This window comes from Geospiza fortis, unplaced genomic scaffold (assembly GCF_000277835.1).
Source record: "Geospiza fortis unplaced genomic scaffold, GeoFor_1.0 scaffold35, whole genome shotgun sequence".
Classification (NCBI taxonomy): domain Eukaryota; kingdom Metazoa; phylum Chordata; class Aves; order Passeriformes; family Thraupidae; genus Geospiza; species Geospiza fortis.
Window position 1 is genome coordinate 223,986 of NW_005054453.1, and position 18,433 is coordinate 242,418.

Below are 18,433 nucleotides of genomic sequence, written 5' to 3' on the forward strand. Positions count from 1 at the left end.
ACAAACAGCATGTATATGTATATATAGTGTTATAAATGGATAATGAGGTGATTGGCTCTTGCAATTAAAAGATAACGATTGTGTGAATATTAAGAAAAGCTTTAGTGATGTACAGTTATGTTATTGTAGTTTAGATGGCCTCTGTTCTCCCCACAGTTCCCTTTCCCCCTGTATTGTTGCCATCACACAGCCTGGGCTGTCCAGGACAGGTACAAAGGAGCTGCACAGGTGTCCCTTACCTGGGGCAGCTGGGAATGGAAAAGCTTGGGGGTGCTCAGGGGGTGGGCATGGCAACACCTGACCTCCAATCCAGTTACAAAGCAGTCTGCACTGATAAATGGCACAGAAGAGCTGCCTGACAGACTTTGGGAAGGGCCAGGGCTGGCAGATGCAACCCCAGGGGTATAAAAGACTGAGCATCCATCTCGAAGACAAACTGACCGCGTGGTGTGCACGAGGGGCAGTTCCCAGTGCTGCAGCTTTTCCCTTATGTAGTCCTTTGTTGTATTTTTGTTAAGGTTTAATAAACCTTTTTAAATTTTCAAAGTGACAGTTGTCTCTCACAATAGGAGGACAAACAACAACAACATCAGCAACAACACACACCTGTTGCTAATAGTTTCTCTTCAATTACCTGTTGTTGATGGTTAGAAATCCCTCTTTGTCGAGTATCACCCTGCCGCTTCCCAGAAAATGGCACCCGGGACTGTGAGGGGGAGGTGACATCGGGGCTGGCATGCAAATGAGGAAACCCCTCACCAAATCTAGCGGGAAAAACCCCTAAAACAATCAGCCACCATGGAATTCAGAGATCTAAGTGATGTCTGGAGGTGAGGAACAGAATCCAGACCCTTTCACCCTAACCTAAAAGATGTCGGCTGGAAAGAGGACCTCGAATGTCAAACCGAAAAAGCGGGAATCTCCTGGTGCTCTGGTGAGGAGGGAAGCCCCAGCTCTGCCTGCAGACCAGCGGACACAGCTGCACTCCTCCTCCTCCTCCGTGCCACTCCTGGGAGCAGCAGCAGCGGTGTGTGTGTGACTGGTCGGTTCTCCCCACCCGAGCTCATCTTTAATAAAGGCATTAAAAAGGAGAAAGATCTCCTGCCCTATTTGTTTCAGTGGCCTCGCCAATACGAGCTCAGGGAAGACTTCACAGCAGCGCGGAACCCCTGGGCAGGAGAAGTCCAGCACCAAACACTAAAAATGTGGGTGTTAGAATGGTGGGTGCTGCTGCCTAATTCGTGTCCCCAACAAACCTCTCCTGTCGAAAGGCAAGTTGAGTTAACATTCAGGCAACGCAGTCAAACCTCCTCTCATCACTCACCGCAGCTGGCTCAGCGACAGAGGCAAGAAAGGCTCTTTTGGCAGGGTTTATTCCAGCAGAGGAACACAGCAGGTGAGGGGAAAGGGGCGAGGCACGGGGAGCAGGCCGGTTGTAAAGGGGAAGGGCTGGGGGGCAGAGCCAAGGGCTGGGCAGGGCGTCTGGCCTCCAGGGGAAGCGGGTGGCCGCCAGGGATGCCGAGCCAGCGACAGGGGATGGAGAAACCAGGGGAAGCTGTGGCACTAAAGGTCCATTTGGGAATCTGTTTTTCCCCCTGGGAGGACTAACTCCAGAGTTTCCAGGACTAACTGATGTTTCCAGGGCTGAGGGCTTGGGGATTGACCACGGGGAGAGAGTTCATGGCATGCTACAAAATACCACAACCATTGGCTCTCCAAGCCAGGAGCACCTCCAGCTAAGAATCTGCCAAAACCACACTGCTTTACCCACCCCCCTTCCCCAAGACAATCTGAAGGGTATGCCAAGGTATTGTCTCTTAATCGACATCCATTTGCCGTTTCCATGACAACAAATGGGAAGAAAATTCCTTGAAGAAACCTGACCGCCAACACTAGCAAATGCCCAAAAAATTAAATTTTAATTAAGAAGTAACATCACAACAATGACCCTAAGAAATTTAAAATGGACACATTTCCAAAATGATCTAAAATGCTTTTGTTTCCTTTTGAACATTCCCAAATCATGAATAATGCTGAAACTGTACAACCTGAAGTACATTCTGATATTCTCTGTCCATGGTCACACTGTGCTTGTTTCAGGTTACAAGTGTTTTATAACACTGCTTATTCAGTCATGCCCATGGATTGTAATGCACCCATGCTCCATCCACCAGGGCAACTAAGCACAATTTATATGTTGATGCACTTGAAAGTTAAGATAGGTAATAGGAAATGCTACTTCCCTATCTGCATCTCCAGATTTTGTCAGATAGGCATTGCCTCACCAATTTATTTATTGCTCCATTTATTTTCTCCAGTCATTTTTCTTTTAGATTACCTGAGCAAGGCTTCCTACAGGAACAGTACCTATCAGAGAAAATCGACCAAAAGGTGAGCCTTGGTCCTTCTCTAGGGGAACAATGGGTTACAAATCTTTATGGGATCTGTCACGAATTTGGAGAGCAGCATGTAAATTTGCCATTGACACACTTTTGGTTCTTTTTTTCTTGGTCCTTTCTATTGACAAATAAAGTGTTGTCATGTCTGAAGTGCCATGGGCAAGGACTCCATGTGAAAGCACCAATAAGCAGAGGGCAGCAAGGACAGGAGCACTTTGCACAGGTTACTGATTGCACAGACAAGAACCAGGCCACTGAGATCCAGGACTGTGAAAAGTGTAAGGCACAGGCAGAAATGGGACACTCTATTTCATGTTTACACAACACATAATAATAATGCAGTTTTCCACATGCATCCTCTTACTCCTCAGGAAAATAACGAATGGATTTTGCAAGATGAGGGGCTTTTTTCTGTCAGAAGAGAGAGTGGAATGGAAGGAAATATGATTGCTGTGTGCAGCAGGCAAAAGTGCTACACCCTCATCTCAGAGACCCCAGATCTCAGTGGAAGATACTTATAACTCTGTCTCTGAAGAAGATGAAAGTAGTTCTTATGCTGAGAAAGGGAACAAAAAGCATTACCTAAAAATAAATATCTCAACTCAATGCCACCTATTTCTACATTCCCTGTTTCAGAGCTGGCTAAATTAACTATATCAAGAAACATTTGGCTTGTTCAAAGAGTAATAAGGCCTTTCTGCAACTGGAATGGCTTTTGCCCTAAAATCTGATAATTTATCAGCAGTTTTCTGTACTCTGCAATATCATCTCTCTCTGAGTTGAGAAAGGCAAGTCAGTCAGCACAACATGTTGGCTGATTCAGACAGGGACCGAGGTGAGGACAGGGAAATTGCACTCTCTCGTTACCTGGTTTAATTCTTGGGAGCATCCACACGAGACTTGTCAGGTTATGAGCTGAACTGATACTGCTCCAATTCTGTTTCCACCAGAAAACACAGAGGGATTTTCAAGATGAATAGGACTGAAAACTACCCCTGGCCAGGCTATGCTCATTCAAGGATTTCAAAGCACTCTTCAAATCCCTTTTTAGAGTTTCACAAAACTCCTGATTTGCAAGCTATGGCACCCGACCAGCATCCAGCGTGTCCACAGCCACTGCTGAGCAGGTGGAACTGGGAAACTCTCTCAGATCTCTGTTTGGCTCTGGAGCAGTCTGTGCTTAGAAAGGGCACAGGGTAAAAGAAACAAAAAACCCCAAAGAATATACTTTTCTCCTGGTTGGTGTACATTCAGGAAAGAAATGGCTGACAGTGGGTCATTACTGCAGGTCTCTTTTATTCTGGTTTGATTTCAGAGAACGCCCTCTTAAACAACCAACCTGCCTAGGCTAAGTGTGCCTGATTTGGGGCTTGTTTTCTTTCCCTGAGGAACAGCAGGTCCACAGTCTCCTCTTCTTTCTCTACTGGTGCAATCTCACAGAAATGCAAGATGCCCCTTCCTTGCAGGTACGTAGTGCCTCAGAACTGAGCCTTCATTTCTGTAAAGGACTTAATTTCAAGGCCTTTCAAAGGTCTTAATTCCATAAAGCCATTTCAAAAAGGCTGTCCTCAATAAGGCTGGTTGTGGGAAGACTGGATCTTTGAATGGATTCAGGATCACCCCCTAACTGCTTTTAGGCTGAGATTTGCAGTTGTCTCAGTATGAAGATAAGTGGGTGGATGTCGTGCAGGCAATATGCTGCAGAGCTGTGGTCAGAAAGCATCTCTGCATCCAATTCCAACTGTTTATAAATACACAAACAATAAGTAAATATACTGTCTAAGTGGTGTAGTAACAAACTGACTCTGTGTGATGGTCGCTTGCCGAACAAAACCACAAATCTCGCTTGCCAGCCAGGCACCCCGAGCTCCCAAAGCAGTAATTTCACAGAATAGAGGAGAGGCTTCTCCTCAGGAAATCCCGGGAGCTCCCGTGGCAGAAGGCCACACCAGCAGTTCTGGCGTGCCCCAGCAGAGGGCAATGCCAGATGTGCATCTGAGTCTGGCACTGCAAAGCGCCCCTACGATAGAAAACTTAAGTTTTCCCTTGCCTTCCAGATCTTGTCACAAGCTCGGGAGTCACAAAGGGAATAAATCCTATCGAGGGCCCAATCAAGGCCCAGTAGAAAACCTGGCAGTGTGTAATTAGCCAGCAGCAGGCGTGAAGCTCCCCAGATCTGTCCCGAGTGACTACAGTTTGTTAAGTAAAGAAAAGCCTCAGCAGCATTTTCACTGCAAGATCAGAAAACACTTGGGGTCTGGCTTTCTTACTGAGCTCGTTTGGAGAAAAGGGGTAAGGGAAGCTGTGTGTCTTCTTTGGTGCACCCACAAATGCAAGCCAGAAAGACTGAGCTGGAAGTGGTGAGTGTGGAGGAGGAAACGGCAAACAGGAAACACCCTGGCAGCTTTATCTCTGTTAATAGAAGCGTTTTTGTTCTGAAATCTCAGTGTTAGACCTAAGGTCCTCCTGAAGGGGACAGAAGCAGCCTTTTTTAGGCATATGTGCACCTAGACACGAGAACCACAAATTGAGGTGGTTAAGGCAGACTTGCTTACACTGGATTTTTTCACTTCCGAATGTAAAACCTTGTATGTCTCAATTTGGGGCTGAAAAATAGAAACACTCAGAACAAGGAACCACTTTAAAAAACCACCAATAAAACTGTATGTCACATACACTGAAATGCAGTGACCATCCATTAATTATGTAGGCATGCTACAGAAGCATAAAATGATATCTGTTTTGACCGAGGAAGGAAGTGAAGAAATATTTACAAATCCTTTCACGACAATAACCATAAATAACAAGAAAACAGCGACAGGAACAACTGCTTCAGTAATATTGCTGTCATTGGTTGTGCCGGCATCAGCAGACACTGCAAGGGAAAATCGTGCTGGAGGAGAGAGAAGGAGGTTGCCAAGCAACATGAGACCCCATCCAGGGCACCCCTCCCCTGCTCAGGAGCAGACAAAGCTTCCTGGAACAAGGGCTCTGAAAGCTGAGCTGGCATCCATCGGGGAGAGTGCACAGTTGTGGGGTGAGGGAGCGGAAAAGGGGAAGAGGGCAGAGATTCCAGCTGGCAAGGTGAGGCTGTGGAGAGCGAGGGAAGAAATGGCAGCTGTGCCAAGGAGGGGGGTGAAGAAAAGAGCCGAGGACAGACAGGGTAGACAGAAGCCAATCCAGGATGAAGTGGTCAGCCTGGGAATGTGGCTGCTTCAGAAGCACTTGGATCAAACCCTGCTCCAGTGTGGAAGGGCTGAACGTGAGTGGGGCTTTCCTGGCTGGAGAGAGAGATGGAGGAGCCTGGTAGAAGGACTCTGGAGAGGTTTTATTCTTTTTAAACCATGTCCATGTAAATATGGCACTCACAACATCAGCTACTTGGGTTACTTTTCTCAAGGAGATGACATCTGTGCCTTGCATGCTCTGCAGCCTGCCTGATAGCAGCGTGAGGGTGCTCGACAGAACATCATGAACCAATTCTTTCCTGTCTCATATACAGTATTGATGGAGGTGACACAAGGCTGCAGAAGGTGCAGTTCAGGGAAAAATCCAAACCTCTGTCTACTACTCTGTTTAATCCTTCTGGATTTGCTCTGCTGCTGCCATCATGCACGAGTTCATCCCCAGGGGATGGGGATGACAAATGAGATCAGTTTGGTAACACTGCCACAAAGCAGAGACTCTGGACAGCCACACCTTAAACTGAACTGGATGAAATGGATTATTTGTCCTTCCTCTGAAACCCCACACAAAGTACGCATGAAAAGTCACCAGACATGGATTACAAATGGTATTTAGGGGGCAGATAGAGGGAACAATTGAAGGAATAAGCATATTTTCTTCCTCTTTTACTCATCTTATAGTTCTGATAAATTTAAAGCTATGATCCAGTGCCACACAGGCCCATGTTCTTTGTAATGTATTGCTGAAAAGCCAAGTAAATTAATAAATTGCAGAGCCCACCACTGTTATTGCTGTAGCTGAACTGATTTAGTTACACGAGCCAGCCTCATACATTGTAGTGCATTGATTTACCCTATAAACATTTCCAGTGAAATACATGAGTTTAGGTATGTTTTCCCTTCCACCCAGAGGAGCCTCTCTGTTCTTCAGAGCCTGTCTTCTAGGAGGTGCTCAAGAATAAAAGATGCTGCACTGCCACTTGTGACTGATCTTCAAGAAGTTGCACCGAGCACAGGCTCAGCATTGCCCTTTGCAAAGCTCTTTTCAGCTCCTCCAGGGTCAAAAACTGAACAGCTCTGGCAGTGTAATTCCATTAAAAGTGCTTATTTGATCAGTCTGGTTTCATGCTTAGAATGCTTTTGGTGTCACTACCCCAGCCATCTGCTCTCTCATGACAGCAGCTCCTCCTGAGGGAAGAGCCAGCCTCTTTGGCATGGCCACCAAGAGGCAATAAAATACCGCCCTTTCCAAACAGGACAGACGTACATCTGGCCAGACACCACCAGTGTCCCTGAATTACATGACATTTCACTGCTCAGAACCTCTGTTCCTGCCTCCTTTTATGTCAATCTTTGCTGGATTTTATGTCCATCACCATCTTGAAATTTGCATCTCCTGAATAATGTCAGAAAAAAAATACATCTTCAATGTCATCTGGCCTTAAATTGTTTAGCCCTTGTGTTTTTAACTTTTCAAATGACCAGCTCTGTTAGAGTTTTCCTTCACATTTATCTGTCAGTAAGGTGACAATACTTTGAACACTTCTGTTCCAGCTCCTAAAAACCACAGAGACTGTGTGGTCAGAAAGTCAATCCATATTACACCAAGAGCTGCAATTAAGAGGCTTAAGTCAGCAATTAAAGAGTTACTAAGTGTAAACATCAAACGTCTGTTATTACAGTATATCTACTTTTCCAATCTCTAGAAAGAACAATATTAACACCCAAGAAAGTAAAATTTGGCAAGGTGAAATAACTTCTTTAAAGTCTTTTTTACGTTAGCCCTTAAAATTAGCCAGTTTGGTGAAAGGCAATGAAATATCTCACTTTAACATCAGCTATAGGAAGTCAAAATAAACATTATATTGGTTTTGTTCCAGTGGTCTTATGGGATCGTAAAGGCCAGTGGCATTAAGATTTCTGTTTGTTAGGTGATGAAAAAATGTCCCTTTAGAGAATCTTATGCCTAGCCTTAAAACCAGGCGATAAGCTGTAGGAGGTGTGTTCCAGGCAGCAGGGTGAGGGGAGGCATTCCTTTCTCTCTTTGTCACTTGTTTTACCCTCTGAACCAGCCCGAGCAGTTCCTTTCTGCAGGCTGACTGCTCGTGTCCCTTGTGCTGCCCGTCAGAGCCCACGTCATGCACGTCCAGCAGAACCTGCAAATCAAGAGTGGGGACAGCACAAAGCTCTGCTCCTCCCTCCATGTCCCACACCAGCTGCTTCTGAGGGCCACTGCTGGTGATGGACACAGACCCTGCACAAAAACAGAACAAAAAGGCTTTGCTCCCAAAGAGGCTGCAACTGAAATCTAAAGATAAAGGAAGAGCTGAATCCACAGAGGCAAGAAAGGCTGGTTTTGTTCTTTCCATGCTTTCAAACAGGCAAGAAGCAGGCAGGGCTGAACCTTTTCAGGAACAAAACCTGGGTGCAATTTTGCGCTCCTGCTTTGAGAAGCTAGGCTCTTTTATTTCCGGGGCAGGCCTTTGTTGCAATGCTGAGCAGCACTCTAAGTGCCCTACCTATTGTTTCACCTTATTGCTCACGAAGAGCTCTCTCCCATGCACACATCCTGTTGGCACACAGAAGCTGCTGGGAACATGGCTGGTGATTGAATTTTCCTTGCAGCTGGCAGCTGTCTCTCTTCTTTCTGCCTTCCAGCGATGTAAGAAAGAGCTGTGGCTGCATGACTGGGGTTTGGGGAGGTTTCCACTGGTTCTGAAGTATGGGAATTATTTTATGATAAACTGGTTGCTCTGCAACTTCTTTAATTTCTAAGAAATCCTAAAATTTTTCTCACCAGAGCATTGTTTACTCTCTCTGCAGTCTGAGAGGATTTGGCTCAGTGGGACAGATTACTTTTCCCTGTTGGATAAACGAATTTGTTTTCAATTCTCTTCTGTTTGTTGACTTCTTGGAGCCATGCTATTATCAGAGCTTCTAACTAGCTGTAAAGTTATCCCAAAGCCATGTTGTGTCTTGATTTGAATTGTGTTTAGGCACCTACACAACTGAAAACCTCAAAAATGAGAGTAAATCTGTGAAATCAAATACACCAGTACTGGACTGAAAGTAAAAAATGTTTCCAGTAACAAAGACACATACTCAGTATCTGAAATCAAATAAGAAAGCAAATCTTTACATCAGGCAACACAATTATCAGATATCACATCTTATGTTCTCATCATTACAGTTCCTGAAGAGGTAAATGAACTTATTTTATGCCCTGCTGATATGCCTCTCAGAATCAAGGAATAGGCTGCCCAGGGAAGTGGTGGGATCACCATCCCTGGAAGTGTTCAAAAGGCACGTGGATGTGGCTCCTGGGGATACGGCTTAGTGGTGACCATGGCAGCGCTGGGTTCAGGGTTGTACTCAAGGATCTCAGAGGTCTTTTCCTACCTCAGTGGTTCTATTCTATTGTTAGAAGGGGGCAAGTCTGAGAAGGTCCTTTTGCTGTGCATCAGTCAAAAACTGCAGTACAATATTTTAATGCTTATTTTCTTTAAAATATGTTGATTCATATAGTTTTGTTTACACCAGGGAACAAGACACATTTTGAAGGCATTTGTGCTATACTAGCATGAGATTTAGAGCAAGTTAAAAATAATTACTCTGCCTTTTTTCTGAGATAGCACTGCCACCTTATCTAGCAACCCATCGATGTGGCTTGATTATTTGCTTGTTTGTTCTCAAAGCCTCAGCTACTGAAAAAAACATTTGTACCCAGCAGAAAGAAAAAGTTTGAGAATGTGACCCTTCCAGTTGAAAAAACCCAAAACAACACAACAGAAGGCAAATAAAAAGCACTGAAAATTCACATCCTCTTTTTCTGTCATCAGATCAGCTCCAATATACCCTGTGATCTTAATGTTTCTGTCTGGTGGTAATTCTTATCATCAACTTCTGAGAAAGTTCGGCTTGCCTGCCTTGATTTTTACCCTGAAAGTGTGAAGGATTTCACACAACCAACCAAAAACCCAGACATTATTCAGAAAAGTATCTTGAAAACTCAAGGAGTTCTACAGATACTGACACTGTGAAGGGAGGTGAAAAAGATGTTCTTTATGATGGATAGCCTATATTAGTTAATCTTAGTTAAAATCACAGAAAAGATGATATAACCTGGAGTTGCATTTACACTGGCAATCTGACTTCAAGCCCAAAGAGAAACTTGTGCAAGAATCTGACCAGCTGACCTGATTCAAACTATCACAGCTTTCCAGACCACAGATTAGTTCCTGGGAGTTCAGGTGAATGTTGTGAAACCAGAACTGCAGGCACGTGTTATAACCAGTCCATGTAAAGGGAGCAGCCCAACCTGTGACCTTTTCCTGGGAACTAAATGCAACACGCAGAGCACTCAGTGCTCTGTTTGCTCTTCTGTTTATCCTTCTGAGCTTCCAGTCCTGACTTAGAATGGTGCTAATGGGCAATACCACCTCCCTGGAGCGGTGATGGAAGTCAGGCTTCACTTAGCAGCCATCAGAAGTACAAGATTAAGTGTCTCAGAACCAGGAGTTGTTCAAAGAATCAGGTCAGTCGAAGATTAAGTTGTGCAAGAAATGTTCCTGGGTAGAAAAAAGGAACTGAAACAATGCAGGAACTGGTTTCCAGTCATGAATCTAGTTTTAAACAGTTGAGATTTGCTTGAGAGATTAGTGTTTCATAGACTGATGGGAAAACAAGAGACTCCAATGAAAGAGCAGAATTAATCCCAGTCATTGATACAGGAAAGAGCAGGGACACAGCAGTCCCATTACTCATCTAATCTGAAGGATGTCACTGAACTAGCCACCTTAAAATTATTTTTTAGTAATTCTAGGACCTAGGAAGACATTATTAAAAAGTAATTGCTTTGATTGAATTGATTGGTTTTTTACAGGTTGTTAGGCCAGGCCATGCAAATTAATATGCATTATCATACACTGTGATACAGGTAGCAGCTTCTCTACAGGCTTTTTAAACATATAAAATATTTGAGAGTAATGTTCTTTGAAAGCCTCTTTTGTCCCATGTTTTCAGAGTAAAGGTATTGGCTCAGTAACCATAAATGCCACCTGAAGATGAAAACAAAAAAATGGCATACAAAGGCACTGCTTCCAGAGACAGAGAGAGAGAGCCCTGCTTCCAGAGACAGAGAGAGAGCCCTGCTTCCAGAGATAGAGAACCCTTGCTTCCAAACTAGAGCGGCCTATCCTTAAATGATTGCATGCTGTAGACAGTTTCGGGGAAGACTGCCTGTGGGAGGGACCCCATTGCATAGCAGAGAAAACTCCTCTGCCTGAGCAAATAGAAGATCTCGAGTGATGAACTGACCACAGTTCCCCATGCCTGTCTCCCTGTGTTGTTGGTGGGAAGGAGGGAGGGGCTGGGGGAAAAAAGCTGTTTCAGGGCTTATTTTACTTCTCATTATCCTCCTTTGACTCTGTTAATAATAAATTTACTTTATACCTTGAAATTTGAACCTGTTTTGCCCTTAGAGTGTTTTTCTCCCCATCTTTGTCTCAACTCATGAACCCTTTGTTAATTTGTTTTCCCCTCTCCTCTGCCCAAATATAGCAGGACAGGGTGAGAGAATGACTCTCGTGGGTGTCTGGCATTTGGCCAGTGTCAAACCACGACACTGGGGCAAAGGCACACATGGTCACAAGCCACAAGGCTAAGATACCAGAGATGCACAGGGCAGCACCACTAACATTTCTGGCTGTATTTCAGTGCCACTGATCCCACAAGGGAATACAGAAGGCATTTCCTAGGCTCCCCCCTTAGACAAGTGTTTCTAGTGGGCTCAGGTGGGTGCCTGGTTTCTGGATCCAGGTAGGTTAGGTACAAGGCAGGCAGTGACCTTCCCATACAGGGTGGCTATGACATGGCCAGGAAAATAATAATATTTACTCCAGGTAACAATAACATTAACTCCAGGTACCCAGGGAACTTAAAAGGCAAAGAAGGTGTTTCCCAATAGCTCTGCTGCATACAGCCAATAGCTATGTATTTCCTTTTGTCCCTGTGACAGCCTCTGTTCAGCTTTCAGAGCGAGACCTCTGCAATGAGGGCATCAGTAAATGAGGTATGCATATATATATATATATGTGAGATGTGTTCTTAGAATGCTGGTCAGAAGTGTAGGGAGAGCATGTGATTGGTTTGGGAGTTTTTGGTAAGTGACTTTATATTTAGTCACTGTACACAGTAAATAATCTCTTCTTTTCGTGGCACTACCTCTGTTCTAAAAAGTGATTTTTACAAGACAGGAAAGTACTATCAGCTCCAGACAATAGAGGAAAAACAGCATAGGTCCTCCAACAGATAGCTCTCAGAGGTCTCCAGCACATCAGACGGAGAGCAAGGAACATGCTACAGCCTCCCCAGCTGCAGCTCTCTGCTCTTTCCAACAGACTGAATTTTGAGAGTCCAAGACAGATGGAAAAACCAAGCGCTGTAAGTTATGGTTAAACAACTTCAAAAAGGCAGCTACCAGATTTTTGTTTCCAAAGCCTGTAATGCTGCCCAATACTTCCAAGCCTCAATGTCACTAAACAGAAATATGTCAGTCCCAGCAGTGGGGCAGTGACCCCCACCAGTGCAGTGGTTACTGAGACACCTCTGGGGCACTGCTGTGTGACTAGGCTGTACCCCAGGGCTCTGTGCTTCTAGGATCCACATGAGGCACAAGGATATTTAAGCCATAGCTAGTGCAGCAAATGCAAAAATAAAAAAAAAAACCAAAAAAAAAAAGAAGAAAAAAAATTCTGAAATATCCATTTTCCCCCTTCCCCATGAATCACAGAAAATGCTGAGTTGGAAGGGATCCACAAGGATCAATCATCGAGTCCAACTCGAATATCACTCTTGAAGATAAAATCTAAACTTCTGTAAGAAAAAACTAGTTTGTCTAACATTGGTCTTTCTCTGGAAAAAGCTGTAGAACAATGGCCTCCATTAAAAAAATAAATTAAAAAATTATGTGTTAGAGATGCAACTGAGCCAAAGGAACTGTGTCATGTGTGAGCCCTTATTTTGGTTTGCAGCTCATTTTGCTTGGCTGGTGGGGAAGTTAAGAATGAAGCACAAGGTCATGTCACTGGAGCTCCAGAATGTGACAGAACATTTCATGCACACTAAATCTAGAGATCATTAAGATGGTGGCAGTGAATAACAATTCAGTCCAGAAGAGAAGCAAAAACTTTCTCTTAAAAAGTCAACTTTTCTTTGCATCTTTTGCTAAAAGACCAAACAAACAAAACCAGATGGCTTTTCAAATGGTTCAGCTATTATTTTAATAATAATGGGGTAAGTTCAGCTCATTTCAAAGCCACTGCTCAAATTCTGATTAACCAGGCAATCAGATGACCCAAACTTAACTGGGGTCTGAGATCCAACACATTGTAACCTAGGGAATTCAGGTGTTCTGGATCTAGCAAGCTGTGCTGTCAGTTCTTGGGCTGTGGATAGCACCACAGATGAAGATAAGCAAAGAAAACCTGTGTCTGCAGTGGATAATGGTGGAATATCCTATCTAAGAAGACTATTTTCATAAAGAGCTTCAGTTTTTAGAGGGCTTCAATGATCAACTCATTACCCTGTGCAAAATTACTTATATTTATTTCAAACAATCTCATCTGCTGTAACTGTAGTTGTAGTGGATGACAATGATGAGATATACTATGCATTAGACAACTTGTTAGATAACGTGATTCATTAGACACAGAAGTTTGCCTAATTCCTTAAAAAGAAATTAATTCAGAACCACTGAAAAGAGGCATACAAACAATATATTGGTGGGAAAACTGATGTCCACAAATAAAGGTGTTATGGTCCTTGCCATAAGAAAATCTATGATGTGCTGTCTGTGCCTTCATAGAGGCAGCTGGCCTCAGCAGAGTAATCCAGATTCCTCTGGCAGCCCCAGTAATGCTGACACACAGAACTTGCATACCAGCAAGTGTGGAGATAAGTGATTAACATCACATCAATGAACTGGAATTCCTGCCTGTCTCTGCTGCACAGCCACTTGATTGAGGATTATTTGTCCTATTTATTTCCACGTAGTTGGGATCCAGATCCATGCCTAAGTTTAAATGCCAGGAAAATACTTTAAACAGCTTGTATCAGAGACTTCAAAAATGAGAAATTTTAAGAGTACCTAGTGCTGGCTTGACGGTACTCCCACTGGATATGACTTTAGCATTAACTTTGGTGGCAACAAAACAAGGCCAAAGATGACTCTCCTTGAAAATCCCACCCACAGTTCTTTTCCTTTCCAGACTAATGTTCTTTCAAATTTATTCTGCAGACAAAACTGTGTGGTGTTTTACCCTATATTCCTGACTGGCCTCTGGACTGCAGGATGTTTTTCAATCAAGGTAAATACTTTCTGCTTTTATCTTGGACTGACAAGTTTTACATAACTTTTCAAAATGTTGGGATTATCAGGAAGTAATTGACTGTAGACATCTTTTCCCCTGGTTTTAATTAACACAGCCTTCCTAGAAGAACGCTCAGTGACACTGAAATCCCCATGGCATTTCATAGACCTCCACCAGCTTTCCCTTCTCTCTCTAAACCAAGGAGCCCTCATAGAGTAAAACTTGTGACAGTCATTATTAACCCTTTCCCAACTAATGGTTTAGAAGCATGAAGTCTGTGGGCTGGAGAAAGGATAACCAGCTCATGTCCATCACTCCTTCCTAAACAACTTCTCAATTTTCTCTCTGCTCCAAACCAGTAATTTTTTGTTTGGGGCTTTCCTACAGTCCCATCTCCACTGCAAATCCAAAGAAGCACCACTTAAGTCAACAAAATGATATGAAATGACACACATGCTCATGGACAGACACTTGAATCAGGGAAGATCACAGTTGCTAGCCAGCAGCACAGGTGCTGCCCCATGTAAGAAATGAAGGATCACGATAACCTTCCCTTGAAGTAATGTTTCAGCTCTGTCCCACAGGTATGTTTACAGGAGTTAATCCAGCACACAGTGAAAGCTGTCCTCTGTAATACACACACAGGGTTTAAAGCCACAAAATTAACAAGTACTGCTTAGTCCTGGATAATACAACTGACCTCCATACCCTGCTATCAATCAAGTGGAGGTGCCTTTATACTCTTCCCTCAGGGAGGTCAGAAAGCTAACTTCACTACAGCTTCCTTCCATGTCCTTGGATAAAAGCTGCTATATAAATGCAAAGCAGGTTATTAACAACATAAACAGGATTCTCTTCCCAAAACAAGCACCCCCCTTAGCACAAACTGCCATAATAATACACAATGACAGAGCCAGGTCAAGCCACAGGACAGTGCTTCAACCCACTGTCCTGTTTCTGGGATAATCACCAAACTGGGGGGATTAGGATTCCTGTCAGTTCCTGAGATGTCCCTTTGAAGGAATGCTTTTGGATATTTTTGGGCAGTCCTACATCCACCCCTATGTGCAAACCCATAGGAAGAGCCTCTTGCAGTGACTGTGTGAGAATACTTGTATCTCTTTTGAATGATTCTTTCCCAAGGTAACTTCCCAAGTTATGGGTAGCTGTAAAATTTCCCAAAGCAATATAACTAGAAAACATAACTAGAGTGGTTAACTGTCTACAATCCTCATTTTTTTGTTTTCTGACTGTTTCCCCCACTATATTAATCTTTTCTTTCTTAGAATTAGCTTCCTTTTGGGGTATGCTGTACATGCCTGCCTGCTACAAGTACTTCCATGGTTCTGTCCAGTCTGTGAAAGGAAGGTAAGAAGTTACCAACGGGATGCAGGTTAACAGCTCCAGGCTGTGGTCTGAAGCTGGGCTGAGAGCCAAGGACTGGCAGTGAAAAGTGATTATAATTGAATGCAACATGTGTAAAGTGCCAGCAATGGGTCTGGAAGCCCTCATGGAAGAGGGCTGGATGTTACAGCAGAAGCCCAAGTTGGGATGTGTGACTGTGTTCACAGGTCATGAGGGAAGAGACGGGGATCTGACTCCATGTTTCAGAAGGCTTGATTTATTATTTTATGATATATATTACATTAAAACTATACTAAAAGAATAGAAGAAAGGATTTCATCCAAAGGCTAGCTAAGAATAGAAAAAGAAAGAATGATAACAAAGGCTCTGTCTCAGACTCTTTGTCCGAGCCAGCTCACTGTGTTTGGCCATTAATTAGAAACAACCAACATGGGCCAATCATAGATCCACCTGTTGCATTCCACAGCAGCAGATAATCAATGTTTACATTTTGTTCCTGGAGCCTCTCAGCTTCTTAAGAGGAAAAATCCTAAGGAAAGGATTTTTCATAAAAGATGTCTGTGACAGGGATGTTCATGTGCTGCAGGCCAGGAGAGAGAAGAGTTGTGATGCTCACCTTGTGGACACATGCTTTGTACTGGGTGTAATTTACAGCGACGTTCCAAGAGATCTGGAAACAGAAGCACAGCTTTGCATATCAGGACTGCTGTAGCATGGGAAGCTGCTCATGCAAGGCTTGCACCATGCCTGCCTGTCTGCCAGCTGCATTTTCCCTCTGTCTGTCACATTAAGACCTCTTCTGTAGCCACACAGGTTGCACTAAAGGAAGCAAACAAATCGGGCTCTGCAGGCTGATGGAGCTTCACCAAGCAGGTGAGAGAACAGGGCTCCAGATAAGCATACATTAATGAATGCTGAGTGCACAGCAGCTCCTGATATGAGTTCTGCTTTGACAAACATTGGCAGTACGGCGTGCTCCATTTCACTGAAGGCACTGCACTGTCTTCTGGGTTCTGATCTAAGGCTCTCTTCCACCATCTGTCATCAGTCACAAGAAGAAAATAGTGCAATATATGCTTGCCATAAAATTAAGAGACTTGCAATGTCTTCTAGAGGAAGATACAAAACAGTCAGTCAATTCTGTAGTGAACAATCCTGCAGCAGCAGGCACACTGTCCTACAGGGCTATTTTCCGTGGCTTGTGTACTGATGTTCCCGTTCTCCTTCACTACAGCTCCACCAATCCTTTATGTTCTTTGGAAGAGCTGCTGCTGGGGAGGAGGGGAGGCTTTTTTCCAGAGCAAATATGTGGAGTTAGTTTCATAACTCCCAGTAAGAGATGCAATAATTCAAATAGTGCAATGAACACCAGCTAGAAGACTTGAAGCTGCTAAGGAAATTGGGGGAGCAGAAACACGTAAATAAACAAGCAAGCAGAGCATAATGGGCTTTTTTAAAATCAACACATGAAAAAGTCCTTTGTTCAAGAAATCTTGGCCATGCTTTACTTCAGCACTCTTAAACCAACAGATTCAGCCTCTCAAGGAAACTGTAGAAGAGTAGCTGGCTTCATTATTAGACAGAGCATCACACTTTGGTGAAACTGAATTTAAATCAAACAGAGGATGTTAAGAGCCAGCCTGGCAGCCCTGGGAAATGGTTTTGCTCCAAGGCCTGCTGGTTATAAAGACAAGCCTGGTATGCATCCTCAAAGAAGGGCTGAGCTAAAGACTCTTCTCATGCTGTACCTGCCAGGGTACCTGCCCAACAGATGTGGATGTAAGAGAGGTGCACACCTCTCCCTCAACTCCTTAAGCCTTCTTTCTCACATCCCTACACCTGGAGTTGCAATTAGGTGCGCAAGATTTTCTGTGGCTTTACCTACAAGTCTTCATGTCACAGGATGAGGTAGCCTCATCTTGGAGCCAGTTCTTAATTCCACATGAAAATTCAGAAACACTGGGGGAAAGTTTTCCTTTAGAGAGGGTATTAGGAACACCTTGTCTCTTGCAAAAGTCATGCATGGGAATGGTTTATTACTGAAACCCCCCAAGGCAGTGTTCCAGCTACGCTCCTTTCTGATTCCATAGACTTCAACTGGTTTGGACCAGCAGTTTCACCATAACATGGACAGCTCATAACTTTCTGCATTTCACTTTGAGGTTAACAGGGTTTTATTTGAGTGTGATAATTCTGACTTGCTTGATGCAGCTGGTGCAGCTGGGATTGTCAGCAGCTTTCTGGATGAATACCTGGAGTTCAGCATGATGGAGAAAGTCCATAAGTTGCTTTGAAGGTGCTTTTTAAAAAATAAATAAATAACATGGATGTTTTGTCTGAACCTCAAAAAGATGATAAGCTGCATATGAACAAAACATCAGAGCTCTTTCCTAACAGCCCATTGTAATATAAAATGCATGTTTTTTCCTGAGCTGTTTAAACCTACACTCTTGGGAAAGTTAGTAAGACAGAATGCCACGTCACATCTACATTTGCAATTCAATGTTCTCTTTCCCCATATAGTATTGCAACCCCACAAACAAATCACATAAAACTAAACCCATCAATTTACTAAGTAATTTAGTTGCAACTGGCACTGCATGCATGAGCCCATCTTACCCATTGTCCTTCGGTTTTGCCTTCTGTATCTTCCTGCACTGCTCTTCATTTCCCCCAGCTGTGCCTTCTGTTTTGTGCAAATGTAAAAACACTTCCATGCAATAGGCTGCTGCAAGATCCCCATTTTCCAAGTATATCCAATCCCACTGCTGTATAAGCACGTATGGAACCACTGCTTACTTCAGAAATATGTTTAAAGCTTCACTTGGCCCTAAGTGTCTACAAAGGACTTGTGGATTTTATATTTTGGAATGTGCCCACAGTTCAACACATGCTCAAATATTCCTGTGGAAGTGGGGCCCTCCGTGGGCACATCCCAGTCCTCCCAGGAAAGCTCCTGAAGGGAAGCTGTGCCCAAAACACAACACTTGTGACGGGGAGAGCCAGCACAGACAAAAAGAAAACACAGATGCTTGTGTTACAACTGGGTGCACTGCATTGTTTCCCACCAAGGCACACACAGCTGGGGTGTGAGAAAGAATAGACACACATTCCC

At 43.8% G+C, this 18,433-nt stretch overlaps 1 protein-coding gene across 1 annotated transcript in view; it reads left to right on the forward strand.

The window, feature by feature from the left end:
- The window catches only part of MGST2 (microsomal glutathione S-transferase 2), a 30,118-nt gene extending 12,506 nt beyond the window's left edge, over nucleotides 1-17,612 (forward strand). The window contains 8 exon segments of the mRNA XM_014309800.1: nucleotides 8,168-8,246; nucleotides 12,616-12,663; nucleotides 12,666-12,705; nucleotides 13,881-13,950; nucleotides 14,706-14,709; nucleotides 15,240-15,321; nucleotides 17,481-17,524; nucleotides 17,527-17,612. Coding sequence (XP_014165275.1) covers nucleotides 8,168-8,246; nucleotides 12,616-12,663; nucleotides 12,666-12,705; nucleotides 13,881-13,950; nucleotides 14,706-14,709; nucleotides 15,240-15,321; nucleotides 17,481-17,524; nucleotides 17,527-17,612 — 453 coding nt within the window.
- Nucleotides 17,613-18,433: the final 821 nt, after the last annotated feature.